The sequence below is a fragment of the Tympanuchus pallidicinctus genome, unplaced genomic scaffold, assembly GCF_026119805.1.
Source record: "Tympanuchus pallidicinctus isolate F22 unplaced genomic scaffold, pur_lepc_1.0 scaffold1, whole genome shotgun sequence".
Lineage (NCBI taxonomy): Eukaryota > Metazoa > Chordata > Aves > Galliformes > Phasianidae > Tympanuchus > Tympanuchus pallidicinctus.
In genome coordinates, this window is record NW_026294618.1 from 825,895 (window position 1) to 841,509 (window position 15,615).

The 15,615-nt window shown below is 45.2% G+C and overlaps 1 protein-coding gene across 1 annotated transcript; it reads right to left on the reverse strand.

Annotated features, from left to right (window-relative positions):
• Positions 1-536: 536 nt before the first annotated feature.
• OPN5 (opsin 5) lies at positions 537-14,408 on the reverse strand. The gene is made up of 6 exons (XM_052693132.1): positions 14,267-14,408; positions 9,863-9,982; positions 6,221-6,391; positions 4,302-4,636; positions 1,628-1,872; positions 537-751 (listed from the first exon to the last, which is right to left on the reverse strand). The coding sequence occupies exons 1-6, from the start codon at positions 14,400-14,402 to the stop codon at positions 688-690; spliced, it is 1,071 nt and encodes a 356-aa protein (XP_052549092.1). The 5' UTR covers positions 14,403-14,408; the 3' UTR covers positions 537-687.
• Between the last annotated feature and the right edge of the window lie 1,207 nt (positions 14,409-15,615).

A 15,615-nucleotide genomic window follows, 5' to 3' on the forward strand; every position in this document is an offset into this window, starting at 1 on the left:
GAGCTGGGCTGAGAGCCGGGCTGAGAGCCGGGCTGAGAGCTGGGCTGAGAGCTGGGCTGAGAGCTGGGCTGCGCTGCTGGAGAGGAGAAGGAGCGGGGAGAGCTGAGAGCGGCCTGCGGTGCCTGCAGGGCTGTATGAGAGAAGGGCAGACTCTCATCGGGGTCTGCATGCCGGGACGAGGGCGAAGGGTTGGGAGCCAAGGAGGGCAGATTTCGGTGGATGTGAGGAAGGAGCTGCTGGCGGTGAGGCGGTGAGGCGCTGCACAGGGTGCCCAGAGGTGCTGCTGCCCCGTCCTGCACGCAGCCAAGGCCAGGGGACGGGGCTCTGAGCACTGAGGAGCTGCGGTGTGCTGTGCGCTGCAGGCCTGCGCTGATGGCCTCCGGGGTCCCTTCCTGCTCCAACCGTTCTGTGCTTCTATGAAACAAAAAACGTATTTCAAAGGCTCTGAATCCGGTTCTTTTATACAAATGAATCTCCTCTCTTTCTTCTTCTCTGAATAATTAAAACATTCACCTGGCTCTAATCACCCTGTTTTAGTTGGTATGGAAAGAACTACATTGTACGTATGACTGAGGAGTAAAAAAAAAACAAAAAAAACTGTCATTGTTTTAATTTCTTCACAGGAAGACGAATTTTCAGCGGTACGATTGTTTGCCATCGGGTTTTCCCTTGCTGTGAAGCAAGCCTTCACACTTCCATTTGTGTTTCACTCAGTGCTGCCGAATCCCTGTGTGAAGATATAGTGTACATCCTGCGGGAAGAGAAAGCACAGGCATGTTGCGTGACACAAGCTAGCCATTAACTTCCTAATTTGGGAAAGGTCATTTTTTAGAACGTTTCTTCACCACACAAGCCCGAGAAAGAGGGACTTTATTCAACCTCCTTCCTCCTTTGCAGTGATATTTAAGGTTGCTTCAGGTTTGTCTCCCTTTTGCCCAAAGCTGCAGAGGTTTCTTGGCTAACCTATGAATTTGCCACACAACATCTGTAGACCCTGTATCTTCTGCAGATGAGATAAATCCGAGCCTATGGTCACAGAACCACCTGCTAAGGGATGCCACAGAAAATATCAAGTGCTCTTGTGGACAATACATTAAAAGGAAAGGAAACACAATGAATGACGCCATAGGTCTTCATGCCTCTCAAACGGAAGTACTCATATTTTCCTTTCTATGTATCTCCAGTCACTTAACTCTGGTAGAGCATCTGTGGCCTTAACTCCAGCCCCTGCCGTCAGACTGGTTTACAGCATTCTCTTGTTCTGACTCGGAAGGTAAGACAGAACTAGAGGTATTTTTCTTCCACAGACAGCCGGTGCTTCCATGACCTCTAATGATGGTCAGCACAGACTGCACCAAAGCTACAAAGCTGGAAATGGATCTGAGGCCTTTTTGGATTCTTTATTTGTTTGTTTGTTCGATGAGGGCTTTTCACGGTTTCCTTTACATAAAGTAAAGAAGAGGAATCAGAAGAGAAAGACCTTGCATAAGTCATGGTCAAAAAGAAAGGCCAGGGTCAAAAACAAAAGCAGAGATTTGAAGAGCCGTGACTCCTGGAAGATCTTATGTTCAGTAATTTTTTGGAGCACTGTATTGAAACACATCTGACATCTCAAAGAAGAAATTACCTCGATCCCTTCAAAGAGCTCTTCTTCTGCAGTGTCTTCAGCCCACCTGACCGGCAGCATGCAAATTTGCAATCAATGACCTGGTAAATAATTGGGTTGTACATGGCAGCCGACTTGGCAAGCAGAGTTGGTACCACCGAGAACTGAATGGGAACGGAATCCGGCCGTCCAAAGGCTGACCACACAGAGACCACGGCGTAGGGGATCCAGGCAATGAGGAATCCGGCACAGATCAACATTGCCACCTTGTGAGAAGAAGAGGGAAAGGAGTTAATCTGGAAGAGCCGTCCTTGCTGACAGAACATTGCAAAGTTCAGCAAAATGCAAGGGAACATCTAATGGAATGGGAAAGAAAAAGTACAACCTGCTCGAGATAAACTCGCAGTCTGAAAAAGGTGTAGCATCTTCTCTCTGTATTTCATTTCCCTGGATACAAAAGAGGATTTTAAACACTTAACTCTGCCTCCACGGAATAATCAGACGTTGGTGACAGTTGGAGGAAAATCACAAGTCACCCCAGTATTACTTTCCCACGCAGACTCTTGCTATCTTAATTGCAAATAAAAATAATTTTTCAAAAGAGAACAAAATAATCCTAGAATATCGTGGTTAGAAGGAGCCCACACGGATGCTTGAGTCCAGCTCCTGGTTGCACAGAGGACCACCTAAAATTCATAACCCTATGTCTAAATCACTGCACTCCCAGTCAGCTCAGGGCTACTTGCTTTCCTGTAGGCTGTGCTGATGTCCCTGAGAGAAAGAGTCAAAACCCATTGGGGTGGAGAACCCTCCATGAGGATGGGCGCTCGTAAGAGGAGGATGGAGAAGAGTTTTTCCAAACCAGGTTCATCTCCCTGTACCCATGAGGGGGTCTATGGCCCATCTTCTGCTGGAAAAATGCCTGACATTTGGATTCCTTCCAATACCATAAAGTGAGCATTAAGTCATTCAAGAAGACATGAGAGGTCCAGTCAGCAGGATTACCCATCTCAGCAGATAACAAAATAGTGTATTTACTTGCATCGACCGGAATCGAATCAATCAAAAATTTGAGTGAGAACACTGGTACAACATCCAGTTTTCTTTTTCTTTACACATAACATGGATTTCATACTCCATGAGTCTCTGCAGATACTTTGAAAAGCAAATTCCTACAGATTTTTTAAGTTGCACTCCTGGAAAGTTGCATTCCAAGAAAGTGAGTTCCTTGTAACACTAGGAAATGTAACCACAGCATTATTTCGTATAAACATTAAAGAAAAACTCTTCCAGCCATAACCTGGGATATATTGACTTTATCTGAGCCAGTTTGTCTCCACTGAGTCACAGCTTGATATACCTGGACTTCCTATTTATTTCCATGGAAACTACAGGGGATACAAAGAGCACAATAACACTACAGAGCACAATCTCAGCTACAAAATACAATTTTTCAACATAGTCACCACCATGAGCTGTGCATTTTCACAGTGATGACCAAGAGCCTGCATTCCTTGTTTGCAAAACTGCACCAGAGGAGGTGACCCCCAGTTTTACAGCCCCTGCTGCCATCCCACCGACATCCACCTCTGACATCATGGGTCAACATCATAAAATGGAAGCATTACTTCCAGATCAGCCCTCATCACATCAAATGCCATCATGCAATGCTACATCCTGAAGAATGTCTGCCATTCTAGAGCTGCCACTGGCTGAGTGTTCCTCCATACCCAGCCTGAGAGTACAACAGGCACATTCATTTGATTAAGACAAAGAGGAGGACTGCAATGAAAATGCCATCAGAAAACACAATTTTTTGTGTGTATTACAAAAGCTTTTGTGGAGCCTTTTGTTCTACATCTTAGTAGAAATACTATTGGCAGGGAAGCTTCATATATTATGCTTTTTTGTTGCCCATCACTAAAAAAACAGTGCTCGTCAGCCAAGGATCTCAAACACTGCCTCTCTTGGAAGCCACGCAGCGGGGTTAGGTGCGTTGTGATGGAGATTCATACTCCATATTTATGTATAAACCAACTATACTGTAGCTCCAAGACAACATTCCCCACTGTACATCCAAGGTAGGAGGGAAAGTTGCTACAATTACGACACATAGAAGTGTTACAAGGCTCCTGCAACATGGGGAAAAGAGTCAAACCCCATACACTGAATCAGAAGTTCCCCCCTTCTTCAGAGCAAAGATGCTGAATAACTGAAAAATTGCACTGCACCCAGGTGACCATTTTTAAACACAAATCACAAATGCAGCTTTGCCAGCTGTACTGACAGCACTGCAGTCACTGGTAGTTCAGGCGTGTTCTGATACAATGCATACTATAGAAATCTCATTTTAACCTCTTAAAAACGCAATGAAATGAATGCTGGATCAGCCAAGTAAAGGAAGCTGCCCGTCTGCTTCTTGGCCTGGATTGCGGATGATGGTGAGTTTTTACAACTAAGAAGTCTGGTTTTGTTTGGCACAAGCTTTTGTATTGAAACTGCACAATATCCAGTATCATTGTGGAAATTATGACTCAATTCTTGCTTTTTCCCATCTTGACAGTAATATGTGAGAGAGCTAGATCATGACTTTCAGATCATGCCATCACTCAGCACAGGACAGCACACTGCTGACATTCTTCAAGCCCATTTTTATGATCCAATAAGGTAAATGAGGTTAATTCTCCCCACTTACCTTGGTCAGCTTCATTTCAAGTATGTGGCTGTTCTGGATCCTGGTGTCGTAGTGAGCAACCTCTTTGGTGGACGACTTGACTTTTAAAATGATTTTAACATAGGAGAACACAATCACTGCAGTTGGAAACAGGAGGCAAAAGAAAAGAATGCTGAGAACGAAAGCCTGCCCAGCCACTGAAGCCTGTGCCAGCCACCAGTCCAGGGTGCACGAGGTCCCAAAGGGCTCAGGAGCGTAGCTTCCCACACCAGCAAAAGGCACCGTAGCCCAGAACGTCGCATAGGCCCAGATAAGTGCCAAGCAGATAAAGGCATGGTGTCTCTTAAGCCAGGTACCTGGAAGAAAGTTTGAGGGTTACACACACTGTTCCACACGTATTTGGCACAATTAAACATGTCATCCTACGTGTAAAGCAAGAGCTTCCTTGGCTGTTTGTCAGCAACCTCATAGGGTTCATTTCAGCTCCTCCTACAGTGGACATCCAAGCTAACAACCCCAGCCCTGCTCTGTACCTCATGGAGAGATGCTCGACTGTAGGGATGACATGTTAGGTTCTGCTTTGAGCTATTGTGATTTACAGCCTACAGGAGTCTGTACAAAAGCAGTCCAAACAGCTAGCTCAGCAACGATCATGGGAATTCCCCTTATTTTGTTGGGGAGTTAGATCCTCCCAATGCAAGAAAAACATCTTTTCCAAACTGTGACTGTGTTCTTTAACTGAAAAGAGTTAAGTATGTAATACTTCATGTTTGAGAGATGTACATGCTGATATGTCAATAGCAGCTTTCATTGCTAAATTCATTTCCTCCTTTCAAGATCTATCTCCAGACCAGAGAGATATCACATTTATTATGAGCTGTTTCACATCCAAATCTTTTAGTCCTTTTGAATAACCTACCAAATATCTTACAGGAATGGAGGCGTCTAATGAGGAATACTTTTGTGTATCAGGTCACAAGACCTTTCAATATGTGCAAAACTTGAATCTGTTAACATCAGTGGTGCTTGGTAGCCACAAAGTGATTTATCAGTAAGTGATTACTAAAACTTCTGACTTAAGCAGACAGCAAAGGGACAAAAGCACTACAGATTTAGCAGGGATTACTTGGGTCATGCAAACAAATCACTTTTATACATGCATTCCTCTCTATATTTAACAGCAGCATTTTGGAGAGCTTAAGTGTGATTTCAGGCTAGAAACCTCAGATGATAATGACAGGAGAAAAAGCTTAAGATGCTTAATGTATCCAAGGAGAGGTTAAGAGCACAGCTTCAGTGGTTGCAAAGGGCTTCTGCCATCCAGCAAATGAAGTGTAACAAGACCCAACAGCCTACTCATGTTAGACCTGGACATTTCTTCTACCATCAGTATGATCTGCTTAGACATACTTGACATCTCAAACAGAAGGCTACCTACCTTCATGGCAACACTCCAGTCCATCAGAAATTTTGGTTCTGATTCAGAGACATTTGAGAAAATTTGTAGAATCGTGGAATATTCTGTTGGACAACACTGAGTCCAACTCCAGGCTCCACAGAGGACAATCTAAGAGTTAAATCATGTATTAAGGTACAAGACCATGATCGGTTCCCTGAGGACCCTTTTCCAGTGCCTGACCACCCTCTCAGTGAAGAAAGCTTTCCTAATTTTAAGTAGGATGTTGACAGAGATAACCAAAGCAGTTGTTTCTGGTCATGTAAATCCTTAACTCCCTCATTGTTATTTCACTGTTTGCTTTGTTGGTTTGGGTTTTGTGCTGTGGTTTGTTCTTTTTCTCCTTTTATTTCAGGAAATAATTTCTAATTGTTTTGTTACATTGCCCTGGTTGTTCACAACCCTAATGACCAGTGTCTTTTTGGGCAGGAGGGGGAGAAGAGGCAGAATGAGAACATCCCTTAATACACTTTCTCTTCCTTACCATAAGCCAAGTGACAGATTTTTAGGTATCTATCCAGACTGACAGCTGTCATGGTAATAAGGCTCCCACAGCCAAAGAAGAAGCCAGCCCATCCATACCAGCGGCAGCCCATCCATCCGAAGATCCAGCGGTGAGAAAAGAAGGAAATGATACTGAAGGGTTTTCCTACAACTTCCAACAGAGAGAAGACTGTCAGCTGACTGATAAAATCCATCCCTGATAAAACCATGCTTTTTCAGAAAAGCAAACCCTCCCCTTTGCAGAAAGCAAACACCAACAGAAATGCTCAGCAGTGTGGATGTGATTGATCCACAGGACGAAGCCAAAGGCAGCCACAACTAAATCTCACAGCATCTGCACGTGGTAGGATTATTCAAACTGTCGTATGTGCTGGAAACAGATGCTTCCCTGCAGACTGCAGGAACGAGAAGTCAATTCACACTCTAGTGCTAAGCACATACAAATTCATCCCTCTAGAAAATCTTCTGAGTGTGGTTTATCATAGAATCACAGAATAACAGAATTGGGCTGGGTGGAAAGGGATCTCAAGGATCATGAAGCTCCAACCCCCCACCACAGGCAGGGTCACCAACCTCCATATCTAATGGTAGATACAGGTTTAGGTCCGCTTCAAACACAAATGTGTGAATCTGCATGTGGAACAGGCACAGATCTAATTAAACTACATCCTTATAATTAATTGAGCATCTTCAAACATAGGAGAAACAAATTTGACTTCAAAGAGGTCTTCTGCAAGCGTACCAAGGCCCAGTATTAGAATCTACACTGTAGTAAAGTGTTAGGTAAGAACGACGTGGTGCTAGGGCAGAGCATGGATCTGAGCAGCAGAACGGCCTCAGTGCCTGCCCATACTGCACATACTGTCTCTCATGTCCTGAGAGACTCTCAGCAAGTCATCTTCATGCAGATACACAAAAGTTTCAAGCATCTGCAACCAGCAGGTAAACCCCTAGGTGTTCTGGAGACCCTCGTGGCTCTCTAGCTTGGTTCTCCATTTATAGAAGTGGATGGTGTGCTATGAAAGAAGTCAGGTTAGGTCATACTTTGTTCCGTTCTTGCCTTAAAACAGACTGACATTACATTCTTTGTAAATATCAGGAGAATGGGAAATCTTGGAAATAGTGATTTTCTAGTTGGAAATCTCCACCTTCTGATTTTACTTTATTTTTTCTCAAACTGGAGAAAAAAACTCGTACAATATAATCAGCTTTAACAGAACAGAAAACTCAAACATTTACAATCCAGGAACATCAGCATGCTTTACAACCCTGCACTTCTGCTTACCCGAAATGCTCAAAAGTCTGAACCATTCGACAGCAACATTCAAACAACTTTAAATATTTAACTCCATGTATATTCCTGCACAGGACTTACCTGAGTGCCTGCGTGGGTTTACAGCATCACCAAACACCCTGGCCTGCTGCCCTGGCTGTGATGCCACAGTGGCTTAGGTAATGAACGTGTAAAGCAGGCAAGCATGGTCCAGCAGACTCTAATTCCCCCGACATAACTTATTCATAGAAATAAATTAATAGAATCTCACAGAAGTGAAAAGCCTTCAAAATGAGGTGTATTCTTAAGCAGCGCACTCTGGCAGCTGAAGCCTGTCAGGAAAGCTCTAGCTGAGCTGAAAGCTGTGCTTAGGCCATAAAAACACATTTTTCTTCAAGCAGAAGAAATACTTTAATTTTTCAAGCAAAAGCAGACCCTAGTGATCAAGGTTTCAAGAAAAACATGAAATACTGCAAAAGCTAGGATATACCCCGAGAGCAAGCAACTTTCTGCACGTAAGCCATTGTCAGCTCTGAAGGGCATCACGTGTACTTGCACACAGTGATGTTCTGTCGGTGCACAACGAGCCTGGTGCAGCCCTGAACAAGGAGCTGTTGCCACCCAGTGGCAATCTGCAGGAAGCTGGGCTATTGCAGACCCACCTCTTCAGCAAAGTGCTCCGGTGAGCCAAGGAAATATAATGGCTTTGGAAAATGTCCCGTCTCCAATACGATTAGCCCAAAGGCAGAACCCATCACATTTTTGAATCGATGTCTTTCTTTACCAAAGAAAAGGAAAGGAGAAAAAGCACGTGTAGCTCTGCCAATCACTCTTGTTTTCCATAACAACACTTCAGCAGATGGAGAAGTTGAGATCCCTGTAGAAATGTGGTGACAAAGATCAGCTGTGTGCTGGGGATATGCCTAAGGAGAGAAGCAAGGAGCCTCATGCTAGGACTCTTACTTTCATAGCATTCCCAGGTGGGCTGCAATTTGTGTGCTTGGGATACACCCTTCAGTGGCTTGGAAGTACTTTTGCATTCCAAATGTACAGCTACAGAAAATTTCCATTTCAGTGGAGCAACTCACACTATTCAGATCTTTATTACTCCTTCCCTACGGTGCTGCAGGATGGAAATAGCGTCTCCAGGGTGGTTATGCTAAAGCAAATATTGGGATTCATCTGTGTGGCAGCAGAATAAATATATTTATACCAACAGCTTTCTTCAGCAGAAGGGATGTGCCTCTTTCAGATAACCATGCTTACTGACCAGTGAAAAGCAACAGAATTTTTGGAAGCGGTGGGGGTCAGCGGTTTGTTGGATGTGTGCGGTGGGAACAGCAAGAGGCTGCATCTTCGAGGGGCTGGGAGCCATCCTTTTATGTTGTTCTGCAATATTTCAGGCATTTGGAAAATGACAAAACCATTCAGGAGGGATGAGGGTAGGAAAAGAGTGTGGACCTGGGCGCAGCAGTCCTAGCATATGCAACACGCAGGGAACAGGGAGCATGGGAGTATTCTGTCGTTTATATTGCACTGGGGAGACTGCATGGTCATAGCTGGGTCACATCAAGCCTTTATACTTATTAGGTTGTCTGCCATCCAAAAAAGCCTTTTCTAAAGGACATCCAGCTCACTCCATCTCATTTTCCTATTGCTCTGAGCAGCTTAATGAGACTCACATGAAGAATCAAAGAAGTGAGCTGCAAAGACTCTTGACTCCCCAGTATTGTGTAAGCCATACAAAGCTTCCAGTCTCATTCCAGAGCATCTGGGTTGCTCAGCCCTGACTGTTGGGTTAAAGTAGAAATCCCCCAAGTTGGCTGATGCTGCTTTTACTCTACGGACTGACACAAACATAGAAGAGGAAAGTCATCAGCAAGGAAAGTATTACCTCTGATAGGCCAATGGCTGCTGACAGGTTCCAATTTGTTCCCTTCACTCCCACCCCTACTAAGATTTGATTCCCTCCTGTGGCACCCTGCAGCAAGTAAAGGCAATTTTCTTCCATAGCAGTGCAAACCCATTTTCTGCTTACTGTGCTGGGGAACACATGGGAGCTATCTCTGAAGGCTGCACGGTTCTGAGGGGAGCACAAGCTTTATCTGAGAATTGTTAAATCCAACCCTATTTTCTCCTCTGGAGTTTTCACTTCCTTTCATCAAGTTGTGCAGGAAAGTTGTTTTCTGTCCTTCCCTCTGTCATGCAAATAACAGAGCAGAAGTGTCAGTAGTAGAGGCATACAGGGCTCCCCAGCACTTCTGGAGGACTGTCTCTTCTGCTGCCAGAAAGAATAGTGGGAGAGTACAGATGAATAAATGAAGTTTATTCATGAAGACATGAAATTACCTGAAATGCCCAGATCACACACTGCTAAATTAACAGTCATTATCTCAGCGGGTCTTAACTTCTTTTTTCGCTTTGAGGACATAAAGATAACATACCCGTTTCCCAAAGTTGAAAGAATCCCTAAAATTCAAAAAGAAAAGAAAAGCAATGAAATTGGAGTTCTCCTTACAAACAGTGATATCCCATCCTAGTGACATTTCTGGTGCTTGTTCTTTGTGCACAAGGTGAGACATTTTGCTCTGAAACACGACATTCATCCACATTTTGTACCTGCTGCAGACATAGAATCACAGACTCATAGAATCACAGAACGCCGCAGATTGGAAGGGACCTCAAGGATCACGAAGCTCCAACCCCCTGTGCCATGCAGGGCCACCAACCTCCCCATTTCACAGCAGCCCAGGCTGCCCAGGGCCCCATCCAACCTGGCCTTGAACACCTCCAGGGATGGACGGGGCATCACAGCCTCTCTGGGCAGCTGTTCCAGCACCTCACCACTCTCACAGCACACAACTTCCCCTGACATCCAACCTCCATCTGCCCTCCCTCAACTCCAAACCATTTCCCCTGTCCTGCTGCCATCTCCCCTTTCCAAGAGCTGACTCCTCTCCTGTCTGCAGGCTCCCTTTAGGTACTGCAGGCTGCACTGAGGTCACCCCGCAGCTTCTCTTCTCCATGCTGAACAAGCATTTTCATCTTTGTAGTGGAGGTGCTGCAGCCCTTCCGTATCTCCCTCCCACAATGAGTACCATCCTCCCCTCAGGGCTCTGTCTTCATCACCCATTCCTGCATGGGCATCAGCTGAGTGCACAGAACAGAAATTCCACCATTCCTTGGTCGTCATGAACCTGGTTTGTAACACTGCACACCAATGAAGCTCAGCCGTCTGATCACTAGCACCCCATCTCAGACCAGCTACCTAGTGTAGTCAGATTTTGAGATTTTCATTTCAAAATGAATGCAAATTATTTATATTCATATCACAGACTAATTTTTACAATAAAAACTGATTTATATCACATTAACAAAGGAAAAATATGCAGGAAAAAAAAAAATAACAAGACCATTCTAAATCACTGTCCTGAATCTTTTCCAACAGAATGGAGGTCCACAGAGAATTTTTCCTCAGACAAAATTGGACTCCTACAGCCATTCACTCTGTTCACTACTTTTTCCTCTGTGTCCCAGCAAAGCCAGTGGGGACTCTGAGCTGCTACTCCTTCTCTGGAGATGTTCAAGACCTGCCTGGATGCCGACCTGTGCGACCTGCTGTAGGGAACCTGCTTTGGCAGGGGGTTGGACTCGATGAGCTCTGGAGGTCCCTTCCAACCCCTGCAATTCTGTGTGATTCTGTGATTCTGTGAAAGCTTCATGGAGAGGGTAATTCAGGATTGTTTCTGTCTGCACAAAGTATAAGAGCCACCTGAGAACAACAGAGATGTGTCTCCTTCTAGCTTCTTCTATTTCTGCAGGTCCAGGATATTATTAAAACACAGCCATCCACCTAAACACGAATGGGTAACAAATACAAGCCTGCACTACAGAGGTGGTGGTGTCCGCTGGGTGAGGAGCTAAGCCAGGCTTAGAAGGTACAACCACACATGAAGCACCAACCAAAGAAAGTCTTGTTGTGTTTTTTGGAATCAAAAGATAACTTCTCCCCAGCTATGCACAAGTAGAGAAGGAAGGCTTGATTGCTTCTTCCACCCCTTTTTCAAGTTCTTTCCCTTAGAGGCTGAGCTCTGAGGTGTAATTCTTTGTAATGACACAAAGCATAACACTCCTTTACATAACCCGCTGTGACAACGTTCTCTGCTTTTCTCAACCTCTGGAAAAACCATATCCACTGCTGTATCATATACAGTGTGTGGAAAACATGAGACCTAATGCCACAGCTGAAGTGCTTGAGGTCACGGCTGCCCAAAGCCAGGCACTGATTGCCTGTAGTTATTACCATGGCTGCTCGTCCATAGCTGCTTAGGAGGAAGTTTTTCATGCAGAGGGTGGTGAGGCACTGGCACAGGTTGCCCAAGGAGGCTGTGGATGCCCCATCCCTGCAGGCATTCAAGGCCAGGCTGGATGTGGCTCTGGGCAGCCTGGGCTGCTGGTTGGCGACCTGCACACAGCAGGGGTTGGGACTGGAGGAGCGCTGTGGGCCTTTGCAACCCAGGCCAGTCTATGATTCCATGATTCTGTGATTCAATTGGCTGATACCTGTGCAAACCTAAGGAGGATGCAAATGTAGCATTTGGATGCATACATGATAAAGAAAGGTACTTGGCTCAAATGAAAACTGCTATTGGTGTTTGTAAGGACCATAAGGATAAAGTAAAATGAAGTTTTTGCAAGTAAAATGAAAACAACAACAACACACCACGAATAAAAGTTAAATCTATAGCAAAAAGTGGGATATGATGTGTGAAGTAGAGCTACACGTGGATCCAACAGAGAAGCTGTTTGTTAGCTGTTGTTTATTAATTACAAGTTCAGTCTCGCGGTTGTGATTTGTTTTTTTCACAGGAAACATGATTTCTGTTCTTCACCTTTATTCAGTTCTCTCTGTGCTTTGAACTATGCTTCACACCTGGCAGGGCTACTTCTTTGGAACTGGATAAATCTACACCACATCCAGCCCCTACAAACAGGCACCTCAGTGTGCTTTGGAAGGATTCATTTCAGCTCCCCAGACATATTTCCTGGGATTAAAAGCCACTTTGCTTCACCAAGCAAAAAAAGCCCCAGGGGGGACTGTTTTAGACAGCTCAGTGAAAACAGCTGTTTGTACAGCAGCCATAAAGTAATAATATATATTGTATATTTATGGAAGGATATAAAAACTTAGCATGCATACAAATTGGTACATGAATACTGAACACAGCACAATGTCACTGAGGGGAGATAGAGCCTCGCCGATCAGCTCTACTGCTCTGAATCCTTTCTACAGGCCTAAGGAGAAGGCCAGTGGGAAACAAGGGTTATTCCAGCATTCATGGGATGTCAGCACTGGAAGGAAACAGATCCCTTGGGTCAGTCAGAGGAAAGGCAGTAAGAGAGGCGAGTGTGCAAGATAGCAAAGGAGAGCCAAGAAGGAGGACTGGGAGGTCTTTATGCTCTGTGCATAACCAGTAGAGCAAGAGAATGAACCTGAGAGAAACCAGTGTGAAGGAATGCCCTCTACACCCCTGGGGCCAGCTGGCTGAGCCCCAGAGCCCAGCTTGGTGCAGCATCATTACATCACCTGGGCTCAGCATCACTGGGAAAATAGGTGTTGACCTGTGAGAAAACAAATCAACTGAAGCTGTAGCAAAAGGAAACTGAAAGTATTACTTTGCAGAAAGGGTGGTCAGGCACTGGAATGGATGCCCAGGGAGGTGATGGAATCACCGACCCTGGGGGTGTTCAAGGAAAGGCTGGATGTTGTGTTGAGGGACATGGTTTAGTAGGAGCTGTTGGGAATAGGTGAACGATTGGACTGGGTGATCTTTTAGGTCTTTTCCAACCTTGGTGATTCTATGATTCTATGATTCTATGAAACCAAAATTGCAGAAAGAACTGTAAGTGCTGAGACAGCAGTTAGAAGCTCGGGTATTTGCAAACAAAAACATTGGCACAAAAAGACATAATGCTGCCCCACAAATAGCACAGCAGATGGTAAATGGGCAAGAACAGGACCTGCCTGATCCTGAAATGGAGAGCAGCACTTCCCAAACAACCAGCTGCCTGACACATCAATGTTTAACCTTGACATCAGTTGAAACTCTCATCTCTGTGCACCAGCCAATAAATAATGGCATTTATTCTGCTTGCAAAGTCCCTTTGAAAATGGTGAAAGACTCCAAAACAGAAAGGAGGAGAGGGTCATAAGCAGAAAGCAATGTTCCATGTAATATGAAACAGAGGAGAGCTGCTGCCAGGAGATGAGCAGGACCTGAGAGAACACATCTGAGGGTGTTCTTTGATGTGTAGGCACATGAGGGACTTTGAAACCAGGCAATAAAATCACAAGTTTTGAGAGCAGAAGTCTTCTCTGGTCAGAAACAGCAGAACTGCAGCTTCTGCCCTCATTGTGAGTGCCTTCAAGGATGCAGTGGGAAAGAATCTCAGAATGGCCTGGGTTGCAAAGGCCCACAGCGCTCCTCCAGCCCCAACCCCTGCTGTGTGCAGGTCGCCAACCAGCAGCCCAGGCTGCCCAGAGCCACATCCAGCCTGGCCTTGAATGCCTGCAGGGATGGGGCATCCACAGCCTCCTTGGGCAACCTGTGCCAGTGCCTCACCACCCTCTGCATGAAAAACTTCCTCCTCAGATCCAACCCAAACCTCCCCTGTCTCACTTTGAAACCATTCCCCCTTGTCCCATCACTACCACTATAGCTGCATGTCAAAGATGAAATAAAAACTCATTACCAATTACTGTCAAATAAAAGCCAGCTATGATGTCAGCTTCTCTAGACAGCTTTGATGCGAAGGGGTCTTCGTGCTGCACGTAGTGTGGGAGGAATTCTTCCTGGGAGGAGTTGCAGTCCAATGCCATCCCATTCATGTCCAGCTCGGTGTCTGAGAAAACAAACAAACAAACAAACCCAACAGAGTACACAACAGCACCCATCTGCCACCAGAAATGGGGAAGATATTTTTCTTCATATGTAAGACGTATCCTCCCATCCTCATCTCTGTTCTCCCAGCTCCCAGGGCATTCCAGGATCCATTTCAAAATTGCATACAGCATCCAGCCATAGTTTATTTCATGTTTACCCACAGCTGTCATGATTCGTACTGCACACATCGCAGTAACCCATCTGAGCAGTAGCTGGGAAGCAGTGTGCTGCAGCACTCAACTCAGGCCTCCTGAGGCACCAAGCAGGGCAATCGTTGATGTCTGAACAGATCTGTTGTTCCGTGTGCTTAATGCATACTGGACTTGTCTTTATCTGTGCACACTATTCTCATAATCCCAGGAAACTGGGAATTATCAGTTAGACAGTCCCAACAATTTCTTCATCTCCTGAGGGGCACTGTGTCTACAGATTGCAGCTGTGTAAATTTCACAGTTAAGTGAAGAGACGTATCCATAATTCTCCTTAGAGTTATATGGATGGTGGGATCTAGAGCAAACAACTTCACATGGTTTTGGTTATAACCATTCATGGTTATTATGATTATGAAGAAGAAGCAGGAGTACTGAGTAACAGACTCACCTCAGCTTGTTCTGTTTCCTATTCAATCTGTGGGAAAATGTGCTATTGAGGTGAAATGTGCTAAGATCAATACGGCGAATCCTGGTATAGGAAAACTAGGACCTGGCAGATATCCCCACAGGTTGCCACTCCAGTTCAGCTGTGATGTTGTAAGTCTGGGACTCTACCATAAGATGAAAACATATTACATAATTCAAGTCTGTGGATGCCCCATCCCTGCAGGCATCAAGGCCAGGCTGGATGTGGCTCTGGGCAGCCTGGGCTGCTGGTTGGCGACCTGCACACAGCAGGGGTTGGGACTGGAGGAGCGCTGTGGGCCTTTGCAACCCAGGCCATGCTGGGATTCTATGATGCTACAAAATTCTTTTCCAGGAAATTCTAAACTTGCAGGAAGCCTAAGTTAGGAAAGCCAGCCCTCAGCTACTGCTAGAGGAGGACAGAGAAGATGGAGTGGGTCATCATCTATAGACGCCCTCTTCTTCACTCTGAGCAAAGCAAAATCCCATCTAGCAACAAGGCATCTAATTTCAAGTATTTGAAATGAGCATTGGATATCCA

What these genes read in the sequence shown, in the direction of transcription:
- OPN5 (XM_052693132.1), bottom strand. Translation starts at nt 14,402, where the DNA reads ATGAATGGGATGGCATTGGACTGCAACTCCTCCCAGGAAGAATTCCTC. An exon ending in GTGTGATCTGGGCATTTCAG is followed by an intron (nt 6,392 to 9,862) that starts GTAATTTCATGT and finishes CTCTGTTGGAAG; the next exon opens with TTGTAGGAAAACCCTTCAGT. An exon ending in AGCTCTTTGAAGGGATCGAG is followed by an intron (nt 752 to 1,627) that starts GTAATTTCTTCT and finishes CTCTTCCCGCAG; the next exon opens with GATGTACACTATATCTTCAC.